General features: G+C 41.3%; 1 protein-coding gene across 4 annotated transcripts in view; it reads right to left on the minus strand.

Moving 5' to 3' along the window:
- EloB (elongin B) overlaps window positions 1-19,795 on the minus strand; it is a 71,268-nt gene that overhangs the window by 20,887 nt on the left and 30,586 nt on the right. For all 4 annotated transcript variants that reach the window (XM_070080244.1, XM_070080243.1, XM_070080245.1 and 1 more), the window contains exon 3: window positions 13,182-13,329. In XM_070080244.1, the coding sequence (XP_069936345.1) occupies window positions 13,182-13,329 (148 nt within the window). The remainder of the gene's footprint in view (window positions 1-13,181; window positions 13,330-19,795) is intronic.

Consider the following 19,795-nt stretch of genomic DNA (forward strand, 5'->3'; position numbering starts at 1 on the left):
AACAAGGTCAACAAGATTGGTATTTGCTCTAAGGCGAACACTGTGACCAGAAGTGTTGGCCAGGTAGAAATGGATCTTACTATCTCTCACAACATGTAAGGATGGTTCAACAAATAGACCTTTTACTTTGCAGGAATCACTGTCAACTAGGACGTTATCACCATCTGGAACACTAGGAACAACTACAGACACTCTAGTGAGAGCACTAGCCGCAACAGAAACGTCTTTCTGCAGACGGCATGTGACATCAACAAGAGATGGCATTACTAGTTGCAAGTAATTGTTTTCCGACAAGGCGTCCCCTGTGGAGAAACTACTACTCGAACTAGCAGGCATTGCAGGGATAGGTTGTGCACTCAAGGCAATCTGAGCGTCCTTGGACACTTGAGGCATCGGACTATCCTGCAAATCTGAAGGTATAGGTGGAACACTGATGGGAGTGACAGAATTACCAGTGCCTGACCGCTTGGGTACGCTACTGGAGAATGCATTAGCTTGTAAGGACTTAATCCGTACATCATACTCTGCAGCAGTATAACAGATTTCTGATCCAAGCTGGTAACCCCAGAATGGAACGATCAAGTCGTCAATTTGTGCATGCCATCGATAAGGGTCGAGCACAATGCGTAAGTCTCGCATGGAAGCAAATCCCAGTAGAAGGTCACCAGGGAAAGTAATCTGGTCGACAACAAGGAAGGAAGCAGTGAAGTCTCTACCTTGGATAGAAAAGGTTAGGGAAGTCCGACCTCGGACACGCAGGTGAGAACCAGATACTCCACTAAGGGAGGACACAGGAGTCGGTTCTACGAGAAGGACATGTCGTAACTTCTTATCCTTAAACAAACTAGACCTAATAATATTGATTTGCGCACCAGAGTCCATGAACAATTGAACGGGCGCATTATAAACAGATGCTTGCACTATAGGGCCTATGGTTGCATGGGAAGTTATGTGCAAACAAAAAGGTGGATTTTCATCAGAAAAGACTTGTTCAACTCCATCCCCAAAATCATCTATGTCAGAGACATGTGAAGCAACATCATCAGCAGGGTTGTCATTCTCGAGACTGCTTAAGGCTTCAAAGGAATTGTGAACGGGGATGGTGTACTCATTATCACCTACTGTCACCATGGGACGGTTTGACTGGGGCGCTCGAATTCCCCCGAATTGGAAGAACGAGCCTGGTTCTGGTTAGGTTGAGAATTGAATGAATGAGCCCGGTTCTGGTTATTTTGAAAACCACGAGATCTGTTTCCTCGACGGGTTCTGCGGTTGGAACGACCATGGAAAGATCTAGAGTACTGAAGGTTATAGAGAGCATTACACTCAAATGTGTCATGTCCATGTACAGTGGACCCCCGGTTAACGATTTTAATCCGTGCAAGAGGGGTAATTGTTATGCGAAATAATCGTTATGTGAATGAATTTTCCCCATAAGAAATAATGGAAATAAAATTAATCCGTGCAAGACACCCAAAAGTATGAAAAAAAAATTTTTTTTTACCACATGAAATATTAATTTTAATACACACAAACTGAAAAAGGCATGCACACTTACATGACACTTACTTTTATTGAAGATCTGGTGATGATTGATGGGATGGGAGGAGGGGAGAGCATTATCTTCTTACTGTTTAGAAGGGGAATCCCCTTCCATTAGGACTTGAGGTAGTAAGTCCTTTTCTGGGGTTACTTCCCTTCTTTTTTTAATGCCACTAGGGCCAGCTTCAGAGTCACTGGACTTCTTTCGCACAAGATATCTGTCCATAGTGGCCTGTACCTCTCGTTCCTTTATCACTTCCCTAAAGTGTTTCACAACATTGTCAGTGTAATAGTCACCAGCACGGCTTGCAATAGCTGTGTGAGGGTGATTTTCATCCATGAAGGTTTGCACTTCAAGCCACTTTGCACAGATTTCCTTTATCTTTGTAGTAGGCAACTTCTTCAATTTCTCTCTCCCCTCCTCTGAACCAGTTTCCCCAGGTCTGGCCTCTTGCTCTTGAAGTTGATCTATCAGCTCATCAGTGGTTAGTTCTTCATTGTCCTCCTCCACCAACTCTTCCACATCCTCCCCACTAACCTCCAACCCCAAGGACTTTCCCAATGCCACAATGGATTCCTCAACTGGCATACTCCTCTCAGGGTTAGCCTCAAACCCTTCAAAATCCCTTTGGTCTACACATTCTGGCCACAGTTTCTTCCAAGCAGAGTTCAAGGTCCTCTTAGTCACTCCCTCCCAAGCCTTACCTATAAGGTTTACACAATTGAGGATATTAAAGTGATCTCTCCAAAACTCTCTTAGAGTCAGTTGAGTTTCTGAGGTCATTACAAAGCACCTTTCAAACAGAGCTTTTGTGTACAGTTTCTTGAAGTTGGAAATAACCTGCTGGTCCATGGGCTGCAGGAGAGGAGTGGTATTAGGAGGCAAAAACTTCACCTTAATGAAGCTCATGTCCCCATAAAGTCGCTCTGCCACGTCTGTAGGATGACCAGGGGCATTGTCTAACACCAGGAGGCACTTAAGTTCTAATTTCTTTTCAGTTAGGTAATCTTTCACATTGGGGGCAAATGCATGGTGTAACCAGTTATAGAAAAATTCCCTAGTGACCCATGCCTTACTGTTTGCCCTCCACAGCACACACAAATTATCCTTGAGGACATTCTTTTGCCTGAACGCTCTGGGAGTTTCAGAGTGATACACTAATAAAGGCTTCACTTTGCAATCACCAGTAGCATTGGCACACATGAGAAGAGTAAGCCTGTCTTTCATAGGCTTATGTCCTGGGAGTGCCTTTTCCTCCTGAGTAATGTAGGTCCTGCTTGGCATTTTCTTCCAGAACAGGCCTGTTTCATCACAATTAAACACTTGTTCAGGTTTCAGTCCTTCAGTTTCTATATACTCCTTGAATTCCTGCACATATTTTTCAGCTGCTTTGTGGTCAGAACTGGCAGCCTCACCATGCCTTATCACACTATGGATGCCACTACGCTTCTTAAATCTCTCAAACCAACCTTTGCTGGCCTTAAATTCACTCACATCATCACTAGTTGCAGGCCTTTTTTTAATTAAATCGTCATGCAACTTCCTAGCCTTTTCACATATGATCGCTTGAGAGACGCTATCTCCTGCTAGCTGTTTTTCATTTATCCACACCAATAAGAGTCTCTCAACATCTTCCATCACTTGCGATCTTTGTTTCGAAAACACAGTTAAACCTTTGGCAACAACAGCTTCCTTGATTGTCTTTTTGGTGCCCACAATAGGAGCGATGGTTGATTGGGGTTTCTTGTACAACTTGACTAGGTCGGCAATACGCACTCCACTTTCATACTTATCAATGATCTCTTTCTTCATTTCAATGGGTATCCTTACCCTTATTGGTGTACGGTTGGCACTAGAAGCTTTCTTGGGGCCCATGGTCACTTATTTTCCAGAAACACCACCGAAAACACTGTAATAATACGAAATATTCCGAGTGTATGCTTGGATGTTAGCGCGGAGGCTGCCTGGTAAACAATGGCACGGGCGGCACATGTGAGGCTGGGTGAGGGCGCACATTAGACGCGTCTCGGACGAAAATCGGTGAGTGGGTTTTTAATCGGTATGCGCGGCAAAAATTTTGCGATTAATGTAAGCGGTATGCGAAATAATCGCTATGTGATGCCATCGTTATGCGGGGGTCCACTGTATTCTATGATAAGTACAGTAGGGAAGATCTGAGTACTCATCATCAGTACGACGTCTCTTAGGGTAACTATCAGGACAATTAATTGCAATATGGCCACGGAAACCACAGTTGTAACAATTCCGCCGACTATGGTTACTGAATGTACTATGAATACTACGAGGTGTATAACGACTCTGTACACTGGTTCTTGATGATCTCTGAGATGGTTGACGACCACGATTTGTCTCTGTGGCGCAAACAAGAGGTGGTGCAGACTGAGGCATATGTGTGACATTACTTTTAATACACGGGAAAGTACCCTGGGGGCACAAGGAACGTACATGATTTAAGGCTGTAAGTGGTTCCATCGTTACAGTTGGAGGATGATCCTCATAAGCACACACAGAAGCAGGCGGCATTAGTTCTTTAATCGCTCCAAAAGCTGCTATTTTAGCAATTGATTCTGTAAATGGTTTAGCCTCTTCAGGGAGAAAAGATGATGATTTGACAGCATTGATAAATGATGATAAAAGTTTGTCTAATCTAACAGCAAATGCACTCAACGATTCAGTACTCATGGGTGTAGCATTCACTAGTTCCCTAAGAACGACATATGGATCAGCTGTTTTTACTGGGACAAGGAAAGAACGAATCAGTTCCTCATATTGTGACCACTTAGTAAGATTCCTGAAGTCTCGCATATCAAGGAGATCAACAACGTGAACAGCAGCAGGAGATCGATAAAGAGCTTCTTTAGCAATTCTGATAAGGCTTTCCTCTGAAGGTGGACCTTCACCTAGAGCACTAGCACGAGAACGAATGGCTGCAAACCATGCTTCAAGACTATGTACATGGCCATTGAATAAAGGTAACGCATCAAGGGAATCACGAGTATAACTATAATATCTTGGTGTCTGGGTCGGTCTTTCAGTCGGTAAGGAACTGTGAGGACTGATGACAGGACCAGCAGTAGTCTGAGAGGTCTGAGTGTCGACATTCACTAAAGTATCACTTGATGGTATGTGAGACATAATGGCAAAGTAGCACGAGAACAAATAAGGCAAAAATAATGAACAATAAAATGATATAAAATTCTAGAATTGAAATGAAAAGATATACAACTAATTTTGCAAAAATAATAAAAAATTAATGTCTAAGATACACTGCAAGAGGAAGGAAAACTCAATTTAAAGGACTATTGACCAAGAAAAAAAATTACATTGAAATATACAAGTAAAAATATTACTGGAGACTGAATTAAATTCAAAATGAGCTGTCTTTACTCTTGCTAATAAAAAAATTAATTAATTAAATTTTAAATCAATGTAAAAAGTATAAAATAAAATTACTAAATTGTTAACTGGGAAATTTAAGTATTTTCTAAGAATGCATAGACAAAATTAAAATATAATTCATAAAAATATCAATAGAAGGAAATAAGTCACTGCTGAACAAGTGCAACAAAATAAAGTGTAGAAATAATCACTGCAGTAATAAAGTGTCACTGGGAAAACTCAGGTTAAATGATAAAATTAAAATATGAAGATCAAAAAAAAATTAACTGATTGAACACTTTAACTCTTAATTGTAAATTAGACAAAACAATTTACTCAAACAGAGTAAGGAAAACACTTTACGTTAAAAGTAATTGAAATTGCATCAAGAGTGAATTTGTTCAAGAATTATAAAAAAATAAAACACAGGAACAAAACAGGGAATATAACACTTACAGTGGCGGAGCACACTTTATTATAATATATTCTTACAACAAAATCCTGCTGTGACTGATACAACAAAATCTTGCTTTGACTGATACGACAAAAATTTGCTGGCAAAAATAATGGTACACAGTCTGCGAAAAAAATTAGAGGAATGAGACACTGCTGGCATACGAAAAAAGACACACATAGAAATAAATGGATAATTTAGTATACTGGGGTGAATATCACTGCATGAAATACAATGGCAATTACTGAAGAATACAACGCTGAAAGAATACAATAAAAAAAATGAATCACTTCACACAGGGTGACTGACTGGTACACTACACAATAATACTTACTACAGACAGGAGTAGCATAAAGAAAAACACAGAATAAAAATATAAGATAAGTGAAAACACTGAATTCTAAAAAGAGTCAAAGAAAAACTGAAAACACAAGGTTTAGAGTACACAAGCAATTTACTATAAATGTCTCACACACGCAAATGTCTTTAAATGCAAGAAAAATGTCTCAAGAAAATTATCAATGGAGTCTGGAGTAGTAGACGGGTGGTGACGAGTGATGAGGAGAAGGGTGTAGGGTGTCCAGCGCGGTGAGGGCTGACGTCACCTACACTCACTGTTGTCGTGAAGAAATGTGCTTTCTAGGTGAACTCACATAACTGGCTTTATCGTTGGCACCAGCTACAATCTCTTGACCAATTATGTGAGCCAAAACAGTACTAGGACCCGGTACAAGGGTACAAACAACCACAGGTAGATGGGTGGATGGCTGGTGGTGGTGGTGGTGGTGGTGGTGGTGGTGGTGGAGAGTGGTGGGTGGACGCTGGGGCTCTGCCGCGCACCCCGGGTGGTGGGAGAGAGTGGTGGGGGGACGGTGAGGCTGCCGCGCACCCCACTCACCCACGAAGGTGGCTTGATAACCCACTCTATGCCACAGGAATGGTGAAAACCACTCTTAGCATCCAACAGGGAGCACAAAGCGATATAGACAATACTTCAGAGGAACTTGGCTTACTTCTTACTGCGTGGCTTACTTCTCTCTCTCAGCTGGGTTAGAAGCTGGGTTGGCTGACTGGCTTACCCCACGAGAATGGCTGACTGGAAGACGTGTAACGATGCACAAAGCACGGAGGAGCAGTTGGATGACAGGAGACAGGCTGGATGATAGGCTGACTGGCGTTCACTTCCACAGTCTGGCTTACTGACTGGCTTAATTGCAAAATCCGGGTCAACCCCTCGGAGATTGAAGCAATTAGCACACGAACTAAGCCAGGAAGCTCGAAACGGCTGCAACAGGCTTGCAGGCTGTAGGTTGTGAGGGGAGTAGGCGGCGTGGCTGGAGGTGGTGCTTGAGGGTAGTGGCTGGTGGGTGACGGTTCACCTTTGACCCTGGCGCTACTCACACAAACAGCCTTCTAACGCCTTGAATTACCCTTAAAAACGTAAATCCACACTCCACACCGCTGTACACCATTTATCATGTGGGAGTTCGATACGTGGATTAGGTAAGAAATACTCACGTAGGCTGTTATTACGTATAATTGCTGTTATGTGGAGAGAGCCCTTGCCAGCCGTACCTATCTCCTTGGTTACACTCGTAATACTGACTAGCCGGCTGCCCACAGTACCCAGTGAGTGGGTCTTTTGAAATAGTGTCAGTTCAGCGCAATATGAAAGACCGTGACTCAGGCAGAGACGGTTGGTCGTTGAGTCACGGACACTGGTTACTGGTAACTGGTTACTACTGAGACTGGTAACTGGTTACTACTACTGAGACACTCACATTCACACACACATTCACACACACACTCACATTCACACACACACTCACATTCACACACACACTCACATTCACACACACACTCACATTCACACACACACTCACATTCACACACACACTCACATTCACACACACACTCACATTCACACACACACTCACATTCACACACACACTCACATTCACACACACACTCACATTCACACACACACTCACATTCACACACACACTCACATTCACACACACACTCACATTCACACACACACTCACATTCACACACACACTCACATTCACACACACACTCACATTCACACACACACTCACATTCACACACACACTCACATTCACACACACACTCACATTCACACACACACTCACATTCACACACACACTCACATTCACACACACACTCACATTCACACACACACTCACATTCACACACACACTCACATTCACACACACACTCACATTCACACACACACTCACATTCACACACACACTCACATTCACACACACACTCACATTCACACACACTCTTACATTCTCTTTTACGCTCTTACACTCTTTTACGCTCTCTTTTATGCTCTCGCTCACACACACTTGCTCTCCCGCTCTCTCACACTCCCTCACATGCTTTCACACTCTCCCATGCTCTTCCTCGCTCTCTCCCTCACGCTGAAACAGCCTAAAGAACCAAACGACAGTACAGCCACGACACCAAGAACTGCTACATCAGTTACAGACGAGGGGAAAGTGGAGAACAAAGGAGCTATACTGTATGCGATGACTATCAGACACAAGTGGGGCCTGGGAAAAGACAAGGAGAATAGCAGGAACTAATGAGGGGACCAAAGACAACAAAGGAGCTAAGCTATACACAGAGGCTCTAACAGACAACTGCCATGTCCAGGAACAGATAAGCATAGAGACACCGGATAGGGAAGAGACAGTAGGAAGCAACACGTCAATGGCAGGAACTAATTCGTATCAGAGGATGCTCAGGGAAGTACAGTGGGAGGACGAAAGGAAGAGGGCAGTTTTTGTCTATGGGCTCCAAGAAGTAGATGGGGAAACTTACGAAGCAAGGAAACAGGAGGAAAAAAAAAAAGACAAAGCAATAGGAGAGGACGACATGACCCAGCTGACAAATTTTCGGAGAATTGGGTGATTTGCGAGAGGAAAAAAGCATCCAATCAAAGTGATTTTCAAGGCATGAGTCAGCTCGAAACCAGAGCCTGCAGGAGAAAGCGCGCCTAAGGGACAAACCAGTTCCTGAGTGTGTACCTCGAACGAGACAGAACACAAGAAGAAAGGATGATACTAAAAGATAGGGTGCAACATTACAAGGAGGAATGGGAGGCAAGGAAGGAGGAGAGCAGGGAAAACCAGGCCCAGGTGGAAGAACAAATACAACCCCCTCCAGTACCGCCCACAGAACGAATCCAACCAAGGCAATCCCAAAGCAATCAAACGACCTAACGAAAAACCTAACCCAAAACCCACTCACTGTACCCTCTCCCCCCATCCCCCTCACCACAAATCCCACCCCCACAGTAACCCACGGCAACCCACACACTGTACCCTCTATCCCCATTTGCCTCACCACCACCCCCACCCCCACTGTAACCCCCATAGGCCCTCTCCCTACATCCCCCACCCCCACTGAAACCCCCCCATAGGCCCTCTGCCCCCACCCCCACAGCAACCCCCTACAGGCCCTCCACCAGGGCACGTGCTCCTCCAAACCCACCATTTTCTCCAGACCACAGTTACAGAAAAGAAGTTGAAGGTTTGGCACACGAATGCAGATGGAATAATGAATAAATGTGAGGAGTGGCATGAAAAAATCAAGGAGATGTCCCCAGACATCATAGCAGTCACAGAAACAAAACTCACTGGGACAATAACAGATGCCATCTTCCTACCCGGATATCAGATCCTGAGGAAGGATAGAAGGAGCAGAGGGGGAGGAGGGGTTGCACTGCTCATTAAAAGCCGGTGGGGATATCAAGAAATGGAAGGAATGGACGAGATTGGAGAAAGGGATTACATAGTAGGTACAGTTCAGTCAGGGGAACATAAGGTAGTCATTGCAGTGATGTATAACCCACCACAGAACTGCAGGAGGCCAAGAGAGGAATATGATGAGTGCAACAGAGCAGTGGTGGACACACTAGCTGAGGTGGCAAGAAGAGCTCACTCGAGTAGAGCAAAGTTACTGGTTATGGGCAACTTCAACCACAGGGAGACTGATCGGGAAAACCTGGAGTCACGTTTGAACCAGACCACCAATCTGAAAATTTCCCACAGGGTCCAAGAATTTAAAAAAAGAAAAAAATCTTATCTGAGCACAATAAATCGCCCAATTAACTATTTCAACTACCCAAGTGATCGGAAATTGGTAATTTGGCCAATTTCACACCAAGTTCAAAATATTCCGATTTCAAAATAGGGTTCGAATAAACAGTGCAGGCATTCCTGGCCCTAAAATGGCATTTCCTCTGTTCATTAGTTACGTTTCCAGGCTTTACAGATTAATTCCATTTTGATTTTTTTATTCACACAAAAAATAGAAGATTTACTGTTATGCAATACTGTAATAATTGTATTCACGAACGCACATTAGACCCACCAGCTGACGTGTATTGGATGCATTATGTGATTTGTTTATTCTTGAATATTGGCAAAAATTGAACATTTCCACCACTCTGAGCTCATTTTCAAGCTATTTTTCAGTACGAAAACCAATCAAAATCATCTCTTATTTCTGTAATATATCCTCCATTCTATCAAATGCGACCAAGGAAATGTGAATACAACCATAAAACCATACAAAAATACACCACAAAGTGGGTGTTTTAATCCAAAAACACAGTTGCAGTTTTTTTCTCACTATGCACTCTGTGCTTCAGGATTTGTCTTATATGGTGCACATTTACTACACAGATGCATTCTCTCATATCTAGGCCCAAATTTACCACTCACAGCTTATTTGAGTGAGCTAAGCTCATGACATAGTACTACGGCTTGAACCCTGGCTTCAAAGCCGTAGAACTACTGGACGGACCCTTATAGGGTTAAAGGCTGATTCGTACTGGCTAGGTTTATAATCACTTCATAGGATATTCAAACAATACTGGAGTATAGTGTACCTGAAGATTACCAGAAGGAACCCCCCTCCCCCCCCACACACACACAAATAACAAAAAAACGCACAATACCGTGACTGGAACGATACACAAATAACCCGCAAATAAGAGAGAGAAGCTTACGACGACCTTTCGGTCCGACTTGGACCATTTACAAAGTCACACTAACCAGAAGTGGAGCAGGATGGCTATATATAGGCATGAAGAGGTGGTGGTGGTGGTGGTGGTGGTGGTGGTGGTGGTGGTGGTAGTAGTAGTAGTAGAAGCATTTCTTGCAATGCAACAATGGTCTGATACCTTTTATTTCACCATACGCCCAGCATCTTCCACAACAACAGATTAACCCATTTCACCATTGAGACCCCGCTTGCAAACTTGCTTTCAATGTCAAAGAATTAAAGAAAAAAAAAACATTATTTTTTCTCATGAAATGATAGAGAATCTTTTCCCAATTTTAATGAAAACAAAAGTGCAAAATTAGATGGGAAACTTGTGGAATTATACTCTTGTGAAGTTAGTGATCTTGGCAATATTTACTTATTGGCGATATTGCCCAATTTGAGCCCTATTCTGGGCTAATTCCATTGCTCCAATTGACCATACTCATAGCAATATCGCTAGAACCCCTTTGGTTCTATCGATGGAGTACATGAAACTGCCTGTTTACCTATTCTAACTACCCAATAAAGTGATCAGAAACTGGTAATTTGATTAATTTCACACAAAATCCAAGGAATGCCAATTTCAAAATAGGGTCCAGAATTAACAATGCAAACATTCCTAGCACTAAAATAACATTTTCTCTGTTCATTAGTCATGTCTCTAGGCCCCTTTAATACCATGCTTGTTTTCCATTTTGAATTTTTTATTCACACAAAAAAATGGAAGATTCACCGTTGTGCAGACTACTGCATTATTGCAAAAATGGTATAAATAATACCCGTGCATTTGTGAAAGCATATTAGACTCACCAGTTGATGTGTATTGGATGTGTGACGTGATTTGTTTACTCGAACAACGGCAACAATTGAACATTTCTACTACTTTGAGCTTAATTTCAAGGTACTTTTAGTCTGTAAACCACTCAAAATCATCTCTATTTCTGCAATATATCTTCTATTCTATCAAATGAGACCAAAAAATCAGAATACAACCATAAATACCATTCAAAAATACACCACAAAGACAGTTTTAAATAAAAAACACAGTCGCAGTTTTTTCTTCTCATTGTGCATTGTGTACTGCAGGATTTTTTTATACTGCACACACTGACCACTCAGACCTATTCTCTCATATGTAGGCCTACCAGCTATTTTCCGCAAGATTGGAAGCCACTAGAATTTTGGCATACCACTACAGGACCGACACTGGCTTGCAAGCCATAATATTACGGGACCAACAGTGAAAAGGCTAATAGTCGCTCTTGGTGAACTCGGCAAAATGCTTCAGAATGATGGCACCCACTAAAACAAAACAAAAAAAAATATTAGTTCCCCTAACTTTTTTTTTTGCCAACCTTTTGCCTTTTACTCAGCACTGCTGCTAGTGCATGCTCTTTGGCCCAGATGTGTTCAGTGTTTTTTTTTACCCTCCTCTTAAAAGTCTTAAGAGAAGACCGAGTGGTGTGATCAGTGACCCGAGGCTACACTGGTATACTGTGCAAAAGTTATCAATTAATGCTTTGACTGTTGCAACCCCAAATACTGAGGTGTCTCCTGGCGTTGCAAAATATTTAAATAAAAAAAAAATTATTTTTTTCTTATGAAATGACAGAGAATCTTTTCCCGATGGTAATGACACCAAAAGAATGAAATTTGATGGAAAACTTATGGAATTACACTCTCGCAAAGTTATCGTCCTCAGCGATATTTGCGAATCGGCGATTTCGCCCACTTCGAGCCCTATTTTCGGCTAATTCCAATGTTCCAGTCATCCAAATTTATGGATATTTCTTTAGAACACCATCTGTTCTATCGATTGAGTACAAGAAACTGCCCATTTACCAATTTCAACTACCCAATAAAGTGGTCAGAAATTGGTAATTTGGCCAATTTCACACAAAAAATATGCAGATTTCAAAATAGGGTCCAGAATGAACAATGCAAACATTCCTGGCTGTAAAATAACATTTTCCTTGTTCATCAGTCACATCTCCAGGTCCCTCTGATATTACTCTTGCTTTCTATTTTTAATTTTTATTCAAACAAAAAAACGGAAGATTTACTGTTATGCAAACTACTGCAATATTGTAATAATTGTATAAATAATGTCAGCCCATTCATGAGAGCATATCAGAATGACTAGTTGAATATGGGCAAAAATCAAACATTTTCCCTACTTTGGGCTCCATTTCAAGGTCCTTTTCATAGTGAAACCAATCAAAATCACCTCCATTTGTATAATATGTTTTCCATTCTATCAAATGTGACTACGTAAATGAGAATATAACCATAAAAACTATACAAAAATACACCTCAAATTCGGCATTTTAATCCAAAAACACAGTCTTTTTTTTCTCATTATACACTGCTTGCTGCCGGATTTTTTTTTATACAGCACACACTGACCACACATACCCATTCTCATACAATTGTTCCTACCAGCTTTCTCCCGCTTGATTTGAAGCCGCTAGAATTTTTGAGTATATATGTGTATACGTCAAAGTGTTAATTATTTTCAAAGGCATGTAAAAAAAAGACTAAAGGTAGGTTGAGCACACAGGAGATACCTTGTGGAAATGCTCTCCCGGATGGATGGATAACTTAGTTTATAGAGTCCAGTAATTAATTTGCAAGAAAACACAGCACTACAATTGGGAGAGTAATATAATTATGAATTATTAAGCATCATTCTTTTCTTACCTAAACACGAGTGCAACAGTAGCAGGACTCTGGGCTCGAGCTGTTTGAGCTGATAGATTATAATCACTCAGCTGCTTGTCATCATCAAAGACTTCTGTGCCCCGCTCATTCATAAGCTGTTGGTTTTCTGGTTCAACTTTTGTTATGCCTGCAAAGTAGATTCAAATGGATCAATACAAATAAATAATGCTTAAAACTGAGAAGTATAGATACACAAGAGAATTTACATTTCCTGTATTATTTCAAAACAAAATACTATAATGTAGACTCTCTCAATGGTCAGGAACTGTGTATTGTTAAAGAAAAACGGGGGTCAGTGATGGGCTCCTTGTTGTTCACGATCTACATAAACGACATACACGAGGGAATAAATAGCGACATAAGCAAGTTGGCCGATGACACCAAAATAGGCCGTCGAATTCATTCTGACGAGAACATTAGAGCACTCTAGCAAGATTTGAATAGACTGATGCAGTGGTCAGAGAAGTGCCAGATGCAGTTTAATATAGACCAATGCAAAGTTCTAAACACTGGACATGAAAATAACCATGCCACATATAAACTAAATAATGTAGATCTTAATATTACTGACTGCAAAAAGGATTTGGGAGTTCTGGTTAGCAGTAATCTAAAACTAAGACAACAGTGCGCAAGTGTATGCAATAAAGCAAACAAAATCCTTGCCTTTATGTAAAGAAGCATAAATAATAGGAGTCCTCAGGCTGTTCTTCAACTCTATATAACCTTGGTTAGGCCTCATCTAGATTATGCTGCATAGTTTTGGTCACCATATTACAGAATTTATATAAATGCTCTGGAAAACGTACAATGGAGGATGACAAAGTTGATCCCATGTACAGTGGTACCCAGAGTTTTGGCCAAAATTCATTCCAAAAGGCTGTTCGAGTGCCGTTACCAAACGAATTTGCTCCCTTAAGGCTTAATGTAAATTAGATTAGTCCGTTTCAGATCCCAAAAAATACACTTACCAAAGCACTTACAATAATACACTTACACAGTGCTTTGAGTTGGGAGCTGTACGAAACTCCGGTTACCACCCTGAATCGGCACTTTCTAGAAAGGCATAGAATTAGGGGGGATATGACTGAGGTGTATAAATGAAAAACAGGAATAAATAAAAGGAATGTAAATATTTTTTTTTTTATTAACACACCGACCGATTCCCTCCAAGGCAGGGTGGCCCGAAAAAGAAAAACTTTCACCATCATTCACTCCATCACTCTTGCCAGAAGGGTGCTTTACACTAGTTTTTAAACTGCAACATTAACACCCCACCTTCAGAGTGCAGGCACTGTACTTCCCATCTCCAGGACTCATGTCCGGCCTGCTGGTTTCCCTGAATCCCTTCATAGACGTTACTCTGCTCACACTCCAACAGCACGTCAAGTATTAAAAACCATTTGTCTCCATTCACTCCTATCAAACACGCTCACGCATGCCCGCTGGAAGTCCAACCCCCTCACACACAAAACCTCCTTTACCCCCTCCCTCCAACCTTTCCTAGGCCAACCCCTACCCAGCCTTCCTTCCACTACAGACTGATACACTCTTCAAGTCATTCTGTTTCGCTCCATTCTCTCTACATGTCCAAACCACCTCAACAACCCTTCCTCAGTCCTCTGGACAACAGTTTTGGTAATCCCGCACCTCCTCCTAACTTCCAAACTACGAATTCTCTGCATTATATTCACACCACACATTGCCCTCAGACATGACATATCCACTGCCTCCAGCCTTCTCCTCGCTGAAACATTCATCACCCATGCTTCACATCCATATAAGAGTGTTGGTAAAACTATACTCTCATACATTCCCCTCTTTGCCTCCAAGGACAAAGTTCTTTGTCTCCACAGACTCCTAAGTGCACCGCTCACCCTTTTCCCCTCATCAATTCTATGATTCACCTCATCTTTCATAGACCCATCCGCTGACACGTCCACTCCCAAATATCTGAATACATTCACCTCCTCCATACTCTCTCCCTCCAATCTGATATCCAATCTTTCATCACCTAATCTTTTTGTTATCCTCATAACCTTACTCTTTCCTGTATTCACTTTTAATTTTCTTCTTTTGCATACCTACCAAATTCATCCACCAACCTCTGCAACTTCTCTTCAGAATCTCCCAAGAGCACAGTGTCATCAGCAAAGAGCAACTGTGACAACTCCCACTTTGTGTGTGATTCTTTATCTTTTAACTCCACGCCTCTTGTCAAGACCCCTCGCATTTACTTCTCTTACAACCCCATCTATAAATATATTAACCCTTTGAGGGTCGACAGGCCCTCTCCGAGACTCGTTCTCAGGGTCGGCCAAATTAAAAAAAAAAATAATTTTTTCTTACGAAAAGATAAGAGAATCTTTTCCTGATCATAATGACACCAAAAATATGAAATTTGATGGAAAACTTACGGAATTATGCTCTCGCGAATTTAGCGGTCTTGGCGATGTTTACGGATTGGCGATATTGCCCACTTTGAGCCCCATTTTCAGCCAGTTCCACTGTACTAGTCGACAAAAAACATGAATATTTCGCTAGAACTCCATTTTTTCTATTGAATGAGTGCAAGAAACCACCCATTTACCAATTTCAACTATCCAGTACAGTGGTCAGAATTTAGCAATTTTGCCAATTTCACACAAAATTCAAAAGATGCCAATTTCTGAATAGGGTCCAGAACAAACAAGAAATACATTCCTGGCACTAAAATGGCATTTCCTCTGTTCATTAGTCACGTCTCAAGGCCCCTTTTACATTCTTTTGCTTTCCACTTTGAATTTTTATTCTCACAAAAAATAGAAGATTTACTGTTATGCAGACTACTGCATTAGTGTAAAAAATGGTATGAATCATATTGGCGCACTTGCAAAAGAATATTAGACTCACCAGTTGACGTGTATTGGACGCTTGGCATGATTTGTTTACTTTTGAACTTTGGTAAAAATCGAACATTTCTGCTAATTTGAGCTCAATTTCAAGGTACTTTTCATTGTAAAACCAGTCAAAATCATCTCAATTTCTATGATATGCCTTCCATTCTATAAAATGAGACTAAGAAAACTAGAATACAACAATAAATACCATACAAAAATACAGTGCAAAGTTGCTGTTTTATTCCAAAAAAACTGCCTGTTTTTTTTTTCTCATTATGCACTGTGTGCTGCAGGATTTTTTTTTATACCATGCACACTGACCACATAGACCCATTCTTTCATATGGAGGCCTACCAGCTTTCTCCCACTAGATTTGAGGGCGCTAGAATTTAGGCGTACTAGTACGTCAAAAACCCTGGGTCGTAAGCCGTACTAGTACATCCGAAACCCTCAAAGGGTTAAACAACCACGGTGACATCACACATCCTTGTCTAAGGCCTACTTTTACTGGGAAATAACCTCCCTCTTTCCTACATACTCTAACTTGAGCCTCACTATCTTCGTAAAAACTCTTCACTGCTTTCAGTAACCTACCTCCTACACCATACACTTGCAACATCTGCCACATTGCCCCCCTATCCACCCTGTCACATGCCTTTTCCAAATCCATAAATGCCACAAAAACCTCTTTAGCCTTATCTAAATACTGTTCACTTATGTGTTTCACTGTAAACACCTGGTCCACACACCCCCTACCTTTCCTAAAGCCTCCTTGTTCATCTGCTATCCTATTCTCTGTCTTACTCTTAATTCTTTCAATAATAACTACCATATACTTTACCAGGTATATTCAACAGACTTATCCCCCTATAATTTTTGCACTCTCTTTTGTCCCCTTTGCCTTTTTACAAAGGAACTATGCATGCTATCTGCCAATCCCTATGTACCTTACCCTCTTCCATACATTTATTAAATAATTGCACCAACCACTCCAAACTATATCCCCACCTGCTTTTAACATTTCTATCTTTATCCCATCAATCCCGGCTGCCTTACCCCCTTTCATTTTACCTACTGTCTCACGAACTTCCCCCACACTCACAACTGGCTCTTCCTCACTCCTACAAGATGTTATTCCTCCTTGCCCTATTCACGAAATCACAGCTTCCCTATCTTCAACATTTAACAATTCCTCAAAATATTCCCTCCATCTTCCCAATACCTCAACTCTCCATTTAATAACTCTCCTCTCCTATTTTTAACTGACAAATCCATTTGTTCTCTAAGCTTCCTTAACTTGTTAATCTCACTCCAAAACTTTTTCTTATTTTCAACAAAATTTGTTGATAACATCTCGCCCACTCTCTCATTTGCTCTCTTTTTACATTGCTTCACCACTCTCTTAACCTCTCTCTTTTTCTCCATATACTCTTCCCTCCTTGCATCACTTCTACTTTGTAAAAACTTCTCATATGCTAACTTTTTCTCCCTTACTACTCTCTTTACATCATTCCACCAATCGCTCCTCTTCCCTCCCGCACCCACTTTCCTGTAACCACAACCTTCTGCTGAACACTAACACTACATTTTTAAACCTACCCCATACCTCTTCGACCCCATTGCCTATGCTCTCATTAGCCCATCTATCCTCCAATAGCTGTTCATATCTTACCCTAACTGCCTCTTTTAGTTTATAAACCCTCACCTCTCTCTTCCCTGATGCTTCTATTCTCCTTGTATCCCATCTACCTTTTACTCTCAGTGTAGCTACAACTAAAAAGTGATCTGATATATCTGTGGCCCCTCTATAAACATGTACATCCTGAAGTCTACTCAACAGTCTTTTATCTACCAATACATTATCCAACAAACTACTGTCATTTTGCCCTACATCATATCTTGTATACTTATTTATCCTCTTTTTCTTAAAATATGTATTACCTATAACTAAATCCCTTTCTATACAAAGTTCAATCAAAGGGCTCCCATTATCATTTACATCTGGCACCCCAAACTTACCTACCACACCCTCTCTAAAAGTTTCTCCTACTTTAGCATTCATGTCCCCAACCACAATTTTACTCTCACTTGGTTCAAAGGTTCCTATACATTCACTTAACATCTCCCAAAATCTCTCTCTCCTCTACATTCCTCTCTTCTCCAGGTGCATACATGCTTATTATGACCCACTTTTTGCATCCAACCTTTACTTTAATCCACATAATCCTTGAATTTACACATTCATATTCTTTTCTGACTCAAGAAATCGTAATGACACGGCCGGGGGTATTGTTCATATTCTTTTCTCATTCCATAACTGATCCCTCAACATTACTGCTACCCCTTCCTTAGCTCTAACTCTCTCAGATACTCCAGATTTAATCCCATTTATTTCCCCCCACCGAAACTCCCCTACCCCCTTCAGCTTTGTTTCGCTTACGGCCAGGACATCCAACTTCTTTTCATTCATAACATCAGCAATTATCTGTTTCTTGTCATCCGCACTACATCCACGCACATTCAAGCATGCCAGTTTTATAGTTTTTCTTTTTCTCTTTTTTAGTAAAGTCTACAGAAGGGGTTACTAGCCCGTCATTTTAGTCGCCTCATACGACACGCATGGCTTACGGAGGAAATATTCTTTTCCACTTCCCCATGGACAATAAAAGAAATAAAGAAGAACAAGAGCTATTTAGAAAAAGGAGAAAAACCTAGATGTATGTATATATATATGCATGTGCGTGTCTGTGAAGTGTGACCAAAGTTTAAGTAGGAGTAGCAAGATATCCCTGTTATCTAGTGTGTTAATGAGACAGAAAAAGACACCAGCAATCCTACCATCATGCAAAACAGTTACAGGTTTCTGTTTCACGGTCATCTGGCAGGACGGTAGTACTTCCCTGGGTGGTTGCTGTCTACCAACCTACTACCAAGAAAAATAATATAATAATAATAATAATATTAATAATATCTTTACTTACTACATGTACATGTACAAGGTATACAGGCCTAGCTGACATCAGTGACATACTGCTACATAGAAAGCCGCTTGTTATGCAGAGTATTTCAAGAAAATTAGGTCAGTGTCCCAGGATAACACCCACACTAGTCGGCTAACACACAGGTACCCATTTACTGATGGGTAAACATAGACAACAGGTGTGAAGAAACACGCCTAATGTTTCTACCCTGGCTGGGAATCTAATATTTACCAAAAATCATATATGGCTAACCCAAGCCAGGTACAGGTCCTCCATCACAAATCCGGCATCATTGGGACCTGTAGTGTGCCGGATTACTGAGTTTGCCGAATTACAGAGTGGTTAAGTTAGAACACACTTAATAAAATTAACCAACTTGACTTACACAGTTCACTAAACATCAGCAAAAATCGAACATTTCCGCTACTTTGAGCTCAATTTCAAGATACTTTTCTTCATGAAAGCAATCAAAATCATGTCTATTTCTGTAATACAGTGGACCCCCGCATAACGATGGCATCACATAGCGATTAATCCGCATACCGCTTGCTTTAATCGCAAAAATTTTGCCGCGCATACCGATTAAAAACCCGCTCACCGATTTTCGTCCGAGACGCGTCCAATGTGCGCCCTCAGCCAGCCTCACATGTGCCGCCCGTGCCATTGTTTACCAGCCAGCCTCCGCGGTAACATCCAAGCATACAATTGTAATATTTCGTATTATTACAGTGTTTTC

This window comes from Cherax quadricarinatus, unplaced genomic scaffold, assembly GCF_038502225.1.
Source record: "Cherax quadricarinatus isolate ZL_2023a unplaced genomic scaffold, ASM3850222v1 Contig245, whole genome shotgun sequence".
NCBI lineage: Eukaryota > Metazoa > Arthropoda > Malacostraca > Decapoda > Parastacidae > Cherax > Cherax quadricarinatus.